At 36.4% G+C, this 14,198-nt stretch overlaps 1 protein-coding gene across 6 annotated transcripts in view; it reads left to right on the top strand.

Annotated features, from left to right (window-relative positions):
* ablim2 (actin binding LIM protein family, member 2) overlaps window positions 1-14,198 on the top strand; it is a 105,235-nt gene that overhangs the window by 38,659 nt on the left and 52,378 nt on the right. For all 6 annotated transcript variants that reach the window (XM_015344909.2, XM_015344908.2, XM_069190156.1 and 3 more), the window contains exon 3: window positions 10,310-10,493. In XM_015344909.2, coding sequence (XP_015200395.2) covers window positions 10,310-10,493 — 184 coding nt within the window. The remainder of the gene's footprint in view (window positions 1-10,309; window positions 10,494-14,198) is intronic.

Consider the following 14,198-nt stretch of genomic DNA (forward strand, 5'->3'; position numbering starts at 1 on the left):
TGTCACCATCTTACTGTATATCATACTGAATGTACTGCTCTAGAATCAATCTAGAGAAGACCAGCAAGATCTATAATGGGGCTTAAAGGAATGTCCTAGCTTGAGAGGCTGAATTAACTGAATCTTTTTAATCTTTTTAACAGATAAGACTAAAAGAAGACCTGATTCAAATATATACAGTACTTGAGTAATTTAAGTAATATTCAATGCATTGCAAATGTATTCAGGCTTTTCCAACGATGCCCCTTTTTGTTTAATTACAAATTATATACTGTATGCATGAAAATGTTTATGGATGAAAAAAGTTAGAAAGTCACATAAAGCTGCAAAGGAAAATAAAAATATATAATATGTTGATCACAAAAGTATTTACTCTTTTGCTATGGCAAGATTAAATCAATTTGATAGGTCATACAGTTAGTTGATTGACCTCTTTCTGTCAGGAACAGTTCTTTCCGGGCCCTATGTGGGCGACACGATCCAAAAGGTGAAGAAACAAAAGGGAAAAATATCATGCAGGAGTCGGTCAGGAGACAGGGGGGCGTGTCCATGCAGTGCAAGTGTCCACGGGGAGTGAATCCAGGGCGAACAATCCAAGGGTAAATCCAGAGGGGGAATCCAAGACGGGAGGTTAGTCCAAGACCAAGGGATCCATCCGTAGTTAAAACCAGAACCGGGTCGGGACCGGCGGGGCAAGGAAACAGGAACAGGAAACTAAAACCATAACGGAGCCAGACGCGGCAAGACCTCGGGCTCTCACGACACGGAAATCAATGAGAAGCCCCGAGCAATCGCCTGCGTCTGGCTTTAAAGGTGGAACTAAAGAGGGGCTGGAATAAGGAACAGGTGTGGGGAATGGGACAGAACGAGGAAGGGCTGGAGCGCCCTTAAGAGGAGGAGTAACGATCGTGACACTTTCTGTGTAAAATAATAGTGGTTCAGAATAAATATACTTGTTTCAGTGACATTTTTCAGACAGGTAGTGCATTTAAAGTAGCGATTCAACCATGAAGACAAAAGAGCTTTCAAAACCACTATATATAATGTACTGTAAATGTTATTGTACCTTTTCATTGTTTATTATACTCCTTAATTGTTTAATTCTATCTTGAGAAAACAAAAAGATAATACTTCTTTGGAAAAAAAAAGCTTTAAAAATAAAATTTTATATTTTTATCAGCCATGTTTTTACCTACTTAATAAGCTTGAGGAGACCAGAGCACTTATAATACTGTAATGAAATGCATTCTATTATTATGTTTTACAGATAAAAAATGTATGACTGTTGTCTCATACTAAAGCTTTGAAAATTCAAAATGACAGCTTTACAAGGCCAGACTGTCTTGATAATATTCCAGAAGTAACTCTTTAAATATTAAAACATTTCCTGAATGCACTTTGGGTTTATTTGGTGCTTGCTGCCCAGGAGGATTAATTCTTCCTTTTTAAAAAATAAAATTGAGTTTCTCTAAATAAATATTGACTCATGATGACTGTCCCATTGATCCATTGCTGAATGTAGATGACTGTGTTTAAAATTAAAAATAGAATCCATGTTCAATATAGTGCATGTATTAATGCCTTTACATTAATAGCAGTGTTTTTTCTGAGCTCTAAGTGTTCCGATATTGCAAAGTTTTCTAGAATAGTCTGTTGCTAGGGTAAGTGTCATGACATAGTAGACAGGAGCTACTGTATTAAGATTTTGTTTGGTCAGGCTAGGTGTGAATTTTTGTTGGCCTCTTTTTGAACACCACAGTATCCCTTCTCCATCATTATTTTACCAAATTACAAAAAATGAGCATTGAGAAGCATGAACTTCTGAAAGATGGGATGTGGAGTGTAAGAAAACCTATTCATCTTGTGATGATTTAATCAGTCACTTATAACAGTGAAGACAAATGTTCAGCAATCTGCTCAGTTTGTCAGTGTTAGATGTATCAAATGCTCTTGTATCAGTTTTACATATCTTGGCTTTAGCACAAGCTCACCATTTACAGTTGTCTTTTTGACCTGAGAGTGGATGGATGTTTGCCTATTATGCCTTCCAGCATTTAGGGGCAGCAACATCCTTCCACTATTTTCCGGGACAGGGTTGTTAGCCTTGTGCCCAACCTCCAATATGGAGGACCTGGCGCTCGATGTAGCAGACAAACTCACTACCCTGAGATTATGAGTTTCATGCTCTACCAACAGAGCTAGTCGAGGCCACTTGACAGAGAGTAACCATATTTAAAAAAGAGAATTAGGATATTCTGAAAGCAATTGTGGGAAATTGAACTAGAAAACAAAAGAGGATTTACGAAATCTCTTATTATAGATTGTTGTCTGGTAAAGACTTCCCCTGGCTCCTTTCTTGTAAAACAAGCTGCGACTCATTTATATTAAAGATGTTCACAATGCTGTTGCCAATAATCCATGAGATGTCTTTCTGGGTTTATGTTGGGCTGTGTGTTGATCACTCTGCCATGCATGTCAAACAGTACAGTATTCCTGCAGATAATTAAAAAATACATTGAAACATTTTAAATAAATCATTAAAAACAAAAATAATAAGACTTACCTGCAGCACTCTTAGTTTATAGCTTACTTCTTCTGAACATTCTTTTTTTAATCCATTCATCAGGTAGATGGAACTTTTAAGAATGAGTTTAAAGTCCCTTCAGCACTATTGAAGAGTTTTAAAAAGTAGGTTTGGATGCAAATCAAGAGCAGTAACTAACTAGTTCATCCTCATGTAGAAAATTGTGTTGCCTTGCAACATATTGTTGCCTAGCAACAAAGAAGATATTGTTGCTCTAGACAGAATCCACAGGGGAAGAAAGTATCATCTTCTAATTGAGAGGTTTATTTGTGGTTACATTTAAAAAAAATGATATTACCGGTAGTAGTTGAGGAGTATTGACGATTTTCTGAAATACTTGAACGAATGACTCAATAAAATTCTTGGATGAGTATGATGCTACTCTCCAGAATAGCATGGTGAACTAAATATATTGTTCTTGCTTGCTAACCCTCTAAAGTTGTTAATGCGGGTAAAGAATTTACTTGGTTTGCATTCTCAAACTTTGTTCTATATATATAAAAAAAGAAATGTGTACTTTGAGTTGCGTTTAATTTATTACATTTTCTGTTATGTAAATTGTTATTTCAAATTGTAATTGTATTCCACAGGAAGTGAGCTTATCAACTGGTATTTTTCTATTAACTTGCTTCTGTTCCAGGAAATTTTGTTTAATATAACTGAAGAATTGCTAAAGAATTTCAGGATGTGGAAGTATTTTTTAGACAACTGTTCAAGTACATAACTTCAATGAGTTCTTTACAATATTCTCATTAGGAAATATTTTCATCTGAAACTAAAAACAACTGTGATACTCAAAAATGGTACAAAAACCTCATTTTGGAGGGCAGATAATAATTTGATGATCTCATGTCATGAAGTTACAGATAACAGACAATATTCTGAGTGGAAAACTTGAGTTGAAACTGCTATAAGACAGGAAAGTGCAATAGAATTTTGAAGAGAGATATTGGAAATAACAGAGTGCAGGTATTTTATTCATAAAAGCTTAAACATGCAAAGTCAAATGTCTGCCAGAACCTGATTATTTTTTGTAACAGTTGTTATATGAATGTGTATAAGCATTGTTTATACACAAAATATGATTACAGGACCTTTTCGATGTCGGTGTTACTATTTAATAAAACCAGTTTCACTGTACAGTCATACTGTAGTCATCTACTAACTGAAATGTTATGGGTAATAAAACTGATCTGACAGGCTGATTTATGACCCCAGGAAGTGCTAAAGCTTCCAATCTTCAGATGGTAGCAGATCACAAATCCCAAGAACACAGGGCAAAGCTGATCTGATCTTCACCTGGCCTAAACTGGCTTTCCCCATCTTTCTGATACTGCTGAGACAAGGAAAAGAAGAGTCTCAGTCGCTATAAAGTATTGTATTGCAGCCAAACCAAGCTTGTAGGTTTGTGCCATGTCCCTCTTGTTCAGTTGATTCACCATTTGTGTTAGAATTCCATTATTGTGCATTTGTGGTGGGAATAGTGTATAATGAGTTTATTACTCTTGGGCAATGTTCTTGAAACATTCTTAGGAAAAAACTTTCAATTTTGTTCTGACTTGTGGTGTTGCTATTTACAATACTTTTCTGTATTGAATTGTTTAGTCCCCTTTTATGAACAATGCACAGTAAGCATCATATTTTTATTTCTGTTATTTTTTTGCATTTTGTGTATTCATTATTAATGAAACATATTTGTGTGCTTATCATCCTTTGTTTTTTTTTGTACATTAAAATATGTTTTCATATATACGTACAGTATATACGATGGGACAGTAGCACAGTGCTAGCATTGCCAACTCACAACACTGGAGCCCAGGGTTCAGTTCTGGACCTGGGGTGCTATCTGGGTGGAATCTGTATGTTCTCCCTGTGTTTGTACCTGAGTCTGTGTGTCTGTCCTGGATGGATTGGAGTCCCATCCACGGTGTATCCTGCCTTGTGCTTGTTGCTTGCTTGAATAGGCTCCAGCTCCCCTGGGACCCTGTATTAAGTACAGTGATTTGGAAAATTGATGGATGGATATACACATATTTGTGTATAGTTATATTATTTACTGTACATAGGTGTTCTTATTTAGCTTGGAAAGCAGATCTAGCTCATTTAAAAAAAATGCATCAGACTTTTACACCTGAATCTTAGTTAAAAGAAGAATTAACAGAACTGAACTTTTTTAGTTATGATGGAATTAAATTCAAGTATTCAAAATCTTCAAAGGCATTGAAAAAGGCAGCCCAATAAGGTAATGTGACTGTGTGGGACTGTCTCAACAGTGAAACCAGAGGATACAAGTGGAAATTGTAGGTGTATGGAGCATACTTGTTGGAGATGTTATCCTGACTTTTTTCAATAAAGGTCTGTGTGAGAGCCTGGCATTAATTAACAACTACCTACCAAACAGGGTAGATGAGCTGAATGGTCTCCACTCTTCCGTTCTTGTGGTTATTCTCAAACACATACTGTACTGTTACTATCTGTAACACATATACTCTATCAAAAAAATCTTGTTGTCAAAAAGCAATCTGTCAGCCTGCAGCAAGATTTTATTTTTAGTTTACTGAAAATGTCAAGAACACTCTGTTTAACCTTAACAGGTTCAAAAAGATCAATCTATCATAAATTAATACTGTACTTGGGCACACAGAGCCTACACTTTAGACTGAGAAGCTCATTCACCTTTCCTGGTGTTAGGTTTAGTTCTGGTTGTACTGTTTTTTAGTTTTCCAAAATTGAATATTTGGTAATTTAATATTAAGTACTTCAACATTTTTTATGTAACCTGAAGAAGGCTCCACGGCCGAAACGTTGTGTTCTCTTTCTTCTTTTTTTCAGCATGGAATAAACCTATTACCTGTTCCTATTTTTTATGTAATACTCATACATGGATTATTTATTATTTATAACTATTTATTGTTATACGATTCTTTGCTGATCAAGTATTTTTTCACTCAACAGGAAAAGCCAAGATGGATCAAGTTATGCACTTATAACAGAAAGATTTTACATCATTCGTTTGCTGTTTTATTTCAGTGTGTTAGTCTATAGTGTTAGATCAACTAACTAGTAATAATGAAAACAATCCTGTCAAACTGTAAAATGTGTAGAGGTGTCATACAGGTAAAAAAATGATTTTGCTTTTATTTATAAATAGGCAACCATTGATAAATGTACTATTTCTATGCATGGATAAAGCTCATAGAATTCATATGAGCTTTGTGATGCACAAGAAAATGATAAAGTTACAGAGCGGGGTTATTACTGTAGGCTTCTTGTGGAATATCTTTATCTGTTGCATCACTATTAATTGCTAAACCTTTCTTAATGTTTATATAAAAGTGATGAGTCCAATTTTCATTGGCATAAACAGCAAAGTTGTGTAAATGAATAGGAAGGAACACATTTAATTCACCATATATTCTGCACTTACTGTATTTGTTCGTGGTTCTTTTAAATTAAACAAGTGCAGACTGTAGTGTTTTAAAGAACCCCCTAAGAGCTGCTGGTGATACTAGTACTTATAAAGAGTAAGCTGCTACAAACACAAGCACTGAGGGCCAAGTCGTGTACAATTGCTCGCGAGCTGCAACATTCCAAACTGGGGTTTGGCTTGGCAGCAATCCTCGGTTGAGACTAGCAGGTCCAAAGATGGAGATAAGGAGGAGATATGAACTCCGAAGAATGAATAAAGTGAAACTGATACAGTGAAATTCTGTTACCAAAGCGTGTGAAGTGCAGTCTGTTGCATTGCCTAATGGGAAATGCCTGATAGTAAAACACCATGGTGCCTTGTGTAGTAGTTCGATAGCTCTATGAGTTGTATTGTAGAAAAAAATTGCTCAAATGGCAACTTTTGTGTGCTGCCCTGGGAGAATTGAATCAGAGCTTTCTTTAATGCCGACGTGAATAGCAGAACTGCAGTGAGGCAGGGGCAGGTGTGTGAAAAGACAGGGCTTGTGTCTGTGGTTATTTTAACTGTGTCCATGGATGAGGCAAGGTTGCCTGGAAAGGAAAAAGGGGTGTATCAGTAACTCAGTAACAAGGAGTGTTTTTTTGTTTATCAGACCTAAACCATCTGCCAGGCTATAAATAGCCTAGGTTGAAAGGCAATCTTTGTAACTTGATAAAGCAACCTGAGTTTATATATACAGTGTAATCACTACATCTCATGTTACCTGACTGTGAGCATATTGACTGACAGAGACACTAGTGCTGAGATTTTTAAATTCTGGGAATTATAAAAGAAACAAACTTAACATTATTTTAAGCATTAATGCTGCAGAGACTGCAGGGATAACTCAAATGTCTTTTGACTATTGTAGATGTTAGCATTTATTAATAATAATTGTATGGAAATATACGTTTGACTACCGTGGGGCCATTATAACATGTTTTCCATGTTAGCTATTCCTATACCTGCCTGCTTTTCCTTATAAGCAATATCAAAACAGTATTTACTATATAGATGTGTGGTTTAAAACAAATATAGTTAACTACAGTATATGTTTTTTTCACTGAATGTTTAATTCCTTGAGTAGACACAGAAAAAATATTTTGTTACCTTGTTAAACATTTTTGTTTTGTTTTTCTTGCGCTTGGAAAATACATTCTACAATATGGAAGAATCTATGTTCTGAGCTATAGAGAGATGGCAATGTGGTTGATAAGGCTCTGGACTCCTAACTCAGTTGTAGAAATTCATATAACAGATTCTATTCATATAATTGTGTATAACAAAATCAGTAATTGTTACTTCTGCAGGGTGCTTTGTATTAATGTGTCAGCCACATAAATGAATAAGAAGACACCCACAACAAAATGAATGTTTCTAGAAGAGGTCCAGTTTAAATGTACTGTACAATGTGAAATGGATAGATCAAAGATAATTCCATTACACTAATATTTGTTTGTAACATTTTGCCACAAAACCTCTGATAAGCTCCTATTGTTTATGTTTTTTCATTGTTTAAGGAAGTTATATCAGGAGGTTCTGGATGCAATCCAATCACTTGTGAAATGTTCTGGCAACAGGAGCTGTGGTTCTGTGTTACATTGTGTACCAACGCCAGTTATAGGAAAGCAACATTGGAAAATATTTCTAATGTTTCCTGAGAATTATTCCTGCATTATTCTGTGAATTTATTGAAACGGTCACTTTTGACAGTTTTTCCAGGACCAAGTGTGAATAACAACTTCACCAGAGGCTACCAGTAGAGTGGATGTTTCAGATGACACTCTGGCTCTGAAATTTCCTTCACAATATTATTATTACAGGAGTTCATTAAGACTGAGTAAAGAATACATTCTTTAAAAGTCTGAATGTATATTAAAATATAAACAACAAATGTTCATCTGCAGTATTTTGTGATTTTTGCATACATGAGATTTGTAAAAAATGTTTGTAAATTTGGAATGCTTTACTGTGCTGGGCAGCAGTTTAATTTATTACGTTAACCTAGAAATATACCCCTCAAAACCCCGGGAAACATCAAGAGGAGTGATGTGAAGTGGTATGCTTGAAATCCTTCCCTCAAGTAAAACGGAAGAACAGATCATACACAATGTTTTGATTCCTCTCCGCATCTGGCACGGTTATTCAATTCTTGTGTTTACAGCAATATGATGTAAGATGTAATGGTTTGAATAAAAGGTCAAAAACATGACTTCATGTACCTTGGCCTCACCCTGTGTTTCACATGAAGGCCTGCATATTACTGACAGTGATCAAGTTCAATAAAAGCACAAAGACATTTAGGAGCACCCTGCATCTGGTTTTCAGCTGTTGTTTCCTTCCTCCCACACCTCCCCAAAGAGCTGAAGTTATGTAATGTTTTTGTGTAACAGATTGTTCCACATAATATACTGTAGCTTGTCACCCCATGAGCATAATGGAGAAAGAAATGTCTAATGTCTTCCACATAAACTGGATATCAGTGTTACTTCTCATTTCTTGATTCCTCATTTTACTAGTGCTGGAGCTTTTTTGAAGTGTATGCATGAGCTGCTGAAGGAGAACCACTGGTATCACACTTTTATTTATATATTATTATAATGGCATCATCCATGACAGCCATCAATAATGTTCCTTAATAATTACATTAAACCTAAGTAAATGATGTAACATCATTTTAAATCCATCACTCAATCATAAGATGTGTTATATAAGTTAATCTTTCATCAGTAATTTAAAAATATAAATTTAAATTCAATCTGCTGTTAATTTATTGCTTTTGTTTTTGTGTCAGATAAAGTTCGATTCTGTGGAAAACTGATCTGTGAAATAAAATCAGACAATGAAGAGTATCTGTACTAATTTACAGGGCCTTGCAAAAGTATTCTGACCTTTGAACAGTTTTCAAATTTTTCATGATACTTTGAAGTGGTAACTAATATTTGTTATATACACAACCTACAATACTCCATGTATGTAAAGCAAAAAACAAAATGAAATAATTAAATTGATCATCTGGAAAGAAAAATCCAAAAGTATTCAAACATATGGCTAAACATCTACTGTACATTTGTACCTCAGTCAGGTATTGAACTTCAAGCAAAAATTCAAGAATGAAGACCAAGGATCTTTCAAAACAACTCAAACCCAACATAGTACAGTACCTGTACATCACTCAGTTAACACCATCCCTACTGTCTACAATGGAAGTTGCAGCATTATGTTTCAGTTCTGCTTCTTATTAGTGGGTACTGGGAAGCAGGTTAAGACTAGTGGGAATACAAATGGAGCAAAGTACTGGAAAATCTTATTGGAAACCTGCTTTTAAGCTAACCTTTCAGAAGCCGTCATTTTATTCACGTTTGAATAAAGTAAAATGTGTATGACTCTTTTTGTAATTTCATAAAATGGAACTTCATAGGAACAGCACAGTGATGCAGTGGTCAGTACTGCTGCCTTGCAGCTCTGGGGCCCTGCATGCAGTTCTTGGAATGCTGTGTGCATGGAGTTTGGGATGTTTTCACTATGTTCATTTGGGTTTCCTCTGTGTGCTCCATTTTCTTCCCACAGTCCAAAGATATACCTGTAGGTTAATTGATTTCTGGAAAAATGGGCCCTGGGTTGAGTGTGTGTGTATGTTTGTGTCCATGAGTGGTCTCTGATGGACTGGTGTCCTATCCATGGTGTACTCTGTTTTGTGTCTTTTGCTTGCCAGGATAGGGTCCAGCTCCCCCATGACTCAGTATTCAGTAAAGTGGTTAGAAAATGCATGCATGGATAAAAACACCATTGGAATTGTCTTCGTGTTTTGCAAGGCACTGGTAATAAGGAGCATGCTGAAAAAAAGGAATAATTTAGCTTAAGTGGTAAATCTTTCTGGTAGAAACCTGGAAAATAAATATGCATAGGCTGAAAAAATCAAATGAAGTCCTGTTTCTGCAAGAAATTCTTCTTGGGGAAAAAAAAATCTAACAATTTAAATATTATATTTCGTAATTAAGTGTAATAATGGTTGGATTTTGTAGTGACTGCTTAAGACAGTAGACTCATAAACTTTATTCCATATGTATTTGACAAATTATTTTAGAATTTGTTTCATTACTTCATTCAAAATTTGCTTTTTTTGTTTTGTAAACCATGCCCTTTGACTCTACATGTGTATTAAAATATTAATCAAAAAAGCTAAGCTGGGCTCACTTTTTGATACTGCTGTCATACTGCTGACCAAGTTGTGTTATTGCTCACTGATTCATGGTAAACATGTTTTCTCTTTTCAGTGTGTGGCTGTGATTTGGCCCAGGGTGGTTTTTTCGTACGCCAAGGAGAGTACATTTGTACCTTGGATTACCAGAGGCTGTATGGAACACGCTGCTTTAGCTGTGATGAGTTTATAGAAGGGGAGGTGGTTTCTGCTCTGGGGAAAACCTATCACCCAAAGTGCTTCGTCTGTGCTGTTTGCAGGTGAGGACATTTTTGTTTCTTTTTCTACAATTCAAGGAACATTTCCAAATAGTTTTTGATGACTTCTTAGTAAGGTGTATACTGCATAGGTGCTGTTTGGGATCAGTATAGTACAGTATATCTGTTGACTGAGATGGGTATAGGTTGTTTTGCCTTTATGCAAAATACCTTTTATTCTACATTGTTCACCATAAACCTTAAGATATGTTTCACTTCAAATTTAACTACTAAGTGTAAGTTATTTTTAGAAGATAGAGTATACCATTTGCTCTATTATTATATATACATTTTGTTTTTGAACACTATGGCTAGATTTCAGCAGCTCTCTTTGCTGTATGGAATTAAAGATCCCATTTGTGTAAGATAAATTATCTTAGTGCTTCTGTATTTGTGAAGTAATCTCTTAATTGGAAATGTGAATGTTCACTTGACTAATTTGCTGTATTTGGACGGTGTCTAATGTAAGGCAGAGCCATTACCCAAGAGTTTGAAAGTCATGAACAGAGAAGCATGGCAGAATATTTTTTTTGCGTTAAGTACAGTATATTGAAATTCATGTAAAGCCTGAAAACACTTAGGAAACAAAATATCAAAATTTTCAAGTGAAAAACATGTAGAATTCAAAAAATGCTGTTTTCCTAGAATTTGTTAATTTAGTGCATCATGAGCAAGCATTTTTTCGGAAGATAGAAAAGACGTTATTAACAGCAAAGATAGCAAAACTAGCAAAGAACGTTATTAACAGCAATGAAACATGGCATACCAAGAAAAGGTGTCGCATTCCACTTTTTTATGATTTTTTGAGGGAGGGTGATAGAAACATTCTGAAACAGCATGATCCAGAACAACAGTCCCATTTCCTTTCATATGCTCCCCTCCCCCCACCTGAAACCCTCCCCAGGTGGTAATGCATACATACTGTACTACTCATAACCAATAATCCCTGCCCATGTGGGAGCCTCATCTCTCCTTATATTCAGAGGTGGGCTCAATATTGCTTTGAGAGTATTTAATGCTGGTCTAGACACTTGACAGAAGAGGAGTCCTTTCCCCTCTCCGTGAGCCAATGCAATGGAGAGCTCCATGTGTACAACATCAAGGAAAGGTCCCACTGATTCTGGGGAAGGGAATATGGAGGCAGCTTGTACCGATTAACCATCTGTCAGCAGTAGATGGCTACTATCAGCAGTCGTAATGCTACTCACCTCAATCTGCCTCTAAGGCACAGACAAATATAGCTGTCACGCCCTGTTCTCCTAGAGGGAGCTCTACTTCTGTCCTGTTCCTAGTTCCCTTTGATTATTCATGTCTTTCTGGTGTGTCTTGTTGTGTAGCCTATTTACTTCCTGAGGCTGCTCTGCTCCTCGCTCAGCATTGAGGGTACGGATGCTGTGAGACCCGGCCAGTACCAGGTCAGCCCACATCTGTTGCTGAGGGCGTAGGTTTCTATACTGACATCGTCCAACCCCCTGAGCCTGGGCTAACCTCCGTGTTGCCCCCTTTACCGCTACGCATAGGGTCTCCTTGTCATTCCACGACATGCCCTATCCGACATCCGTGATAATAGCAATAACTTGTCATTTAACAAAAGACACACCACAGAACAAGGAATGTCTTCCAAGAAAATAGTAGAAATTGAGGATACGACAAGACAGTTGCATTTTAACATGAACAGAGAAGATTGTGTGGGAACCTAATATAAGTGTTAAGAAATCCTCAAAGACACCAACAAAGTCAATCCAGTAGCTTTCCTCACTGAACAATGTGAACAGGGTAACTTGAACCGGAGGGCACAAGTGGAAAGCTTTTAAACTGGCATTACTTTGGTATTTAGTAATTAATTGATTTAAGATAATTGATCTCATCCAGCTGTTTTTATTTGTAAGAAATCAGGGTATTAACTTCACTAGCTTGACTGGGCTTGTTCCAAACGTCCAGAGCTAAATGGGTAAGGAAGTGCTCCTGTTCTTAGTTTTAAAGGCACTCTTTCACATAGTATCCACTATTGTTGTCTGGTTTATGTTTTACTGTTTATTGTGAGTCCTCTGGGGAGTATTGCATTATGACTTTACAGTATATGCTAAATGAGTGCATTTAGCACTTAGGTTACCAATAACCTCAGAAAATAATACTGTATGATATCAACAATATAAAGTGAGATGCAATGCTGTGTATTTTTAATGTTGGTAGGGAAGAAAGTGTCAGCATTTGCAAAGGATTTTAATAAAATGGCAGTGTCAGGAATTTAGACGTGTGGAGGACACTTGGTGGCTGGATAAGAGTAATGCTCTTCAATGGATAAGAGTAATGCAGGATTCATTTACTGCATTGACTTCGTATCTGCTGGCTCTGGAATGCCTGTTAGCAAGGATGTAGAGTGTATCTTTGCTGAGTTCGTTTCCAATGAAGCGGCACAAAATATCAAAAATTGGGAATGTACAGTAGTTAAGTGCAGATTTAAATGCTCGAGTGTTCCGTGATATTCAGGAGTGTCAACAAAAGTCCAACTATTACAATTGGGGAGCCCTTTCTAGACTCCTCTTATTGCATAAATGGTCTTGGGCAGATTTCTGGCTTATATAGGTCTATCAGATCAGCACTTGCTTGTAGTTTGAACAGCAGTAGTTGCTGCCACTTTACAAGGTAGCAGGAAAGTTGCCTGAGTCTCAGAGAGCAAAAGCAAATGGATGTGTAGTAAGTGTTAAGTCAAATTGTGTACAGGAAGTGATTGGTTGCGATGTCACCAGGTATAGTGTTCTCCCCCATCCAGCAGGTTCTGATTGATAGATTATCTTGGCCCTGTGAGTGGATTATTGACTGATGACCTCCAGCTGGGGTTCTGAGTCCAGATGCCTGTCTCATGAAACTGTAGAAAGTGTTCATCACTGAGGGTGTCAAAATTTAACTGATTTATGATGTCTTTCTTTGAGTCAAAATCCCAGTGTACGTATTTGGAGCCCATTTTACCTACATTAGTAAAAAAATGACTCACTGGAACTTAGCTGTACCAGGTCATTTTCCATTCAAAGAAATAGAACGAATATTCTACTTTTTCCAAATACTTTAATTATCATAATAATAGTATTAGATGCTCAAAATAATAGAATTATAAGAATTTTTAAGGTACAAGCATTTCTGTCCTAGGTATATAACTACTATACATCATTAGATTAGTGGATAATTGTGTGGAGGATGTTATCAACACAGCTCTTGAAATTTGGCCATTAGTAAGTTTAGGGTTAGAAATTATAAAAAAGAGCACCCAGCTGCAAAATCACCAAAGATGGGCACTGTCTTAAAAGGAAGCCAAATACATTTTTGGGACATGAATATCATAGATTTATTACTTTTTTTCATCAACTGCCACAACCTATAGGCACAATAAGTGCAATTAACAGTACTCTGAGGTCAGTTATTCCAGTATTGGAATAACTGACTAAGTAATAACCCATTGAGTGCTAAGAGGTATGCACATCTATCACATACTGTATAATCCGTCCTAATGGACCCAGATAATGTCACAAAATTATTGTGAGCCTGCAACCCCCATGTGGTACCAATGAATAGTTGTTAGGGTCCTGTTTCAAAGCACTTTTGTCCTTTCACCACCATATCATTATTGTTCACCTACACAGAATAGTGAGGTTTCAGTGTAATTGAACTCCCAACGGGGAAGAAATAAGCTTTTGGGTTCTAAAATTTCTT

The sequence above is a fragment of the Lepisosteus oculatus genome, chromosome 1, assembly GCF_040954835.1.
Source record: "Lepisosteus oculatus isolate fLepOcu1 chromosome 1, fLepOcu1.hap2, whole genome shotgun sequence".
Taxonomy (NCBI): domain Eukaryota; kingdom Metazoa; phylum Chordata; class Actinopteri; order Semionotiformes; family Lepisosteidae; genus Lepisosteus; species Lepisosteus oculatus.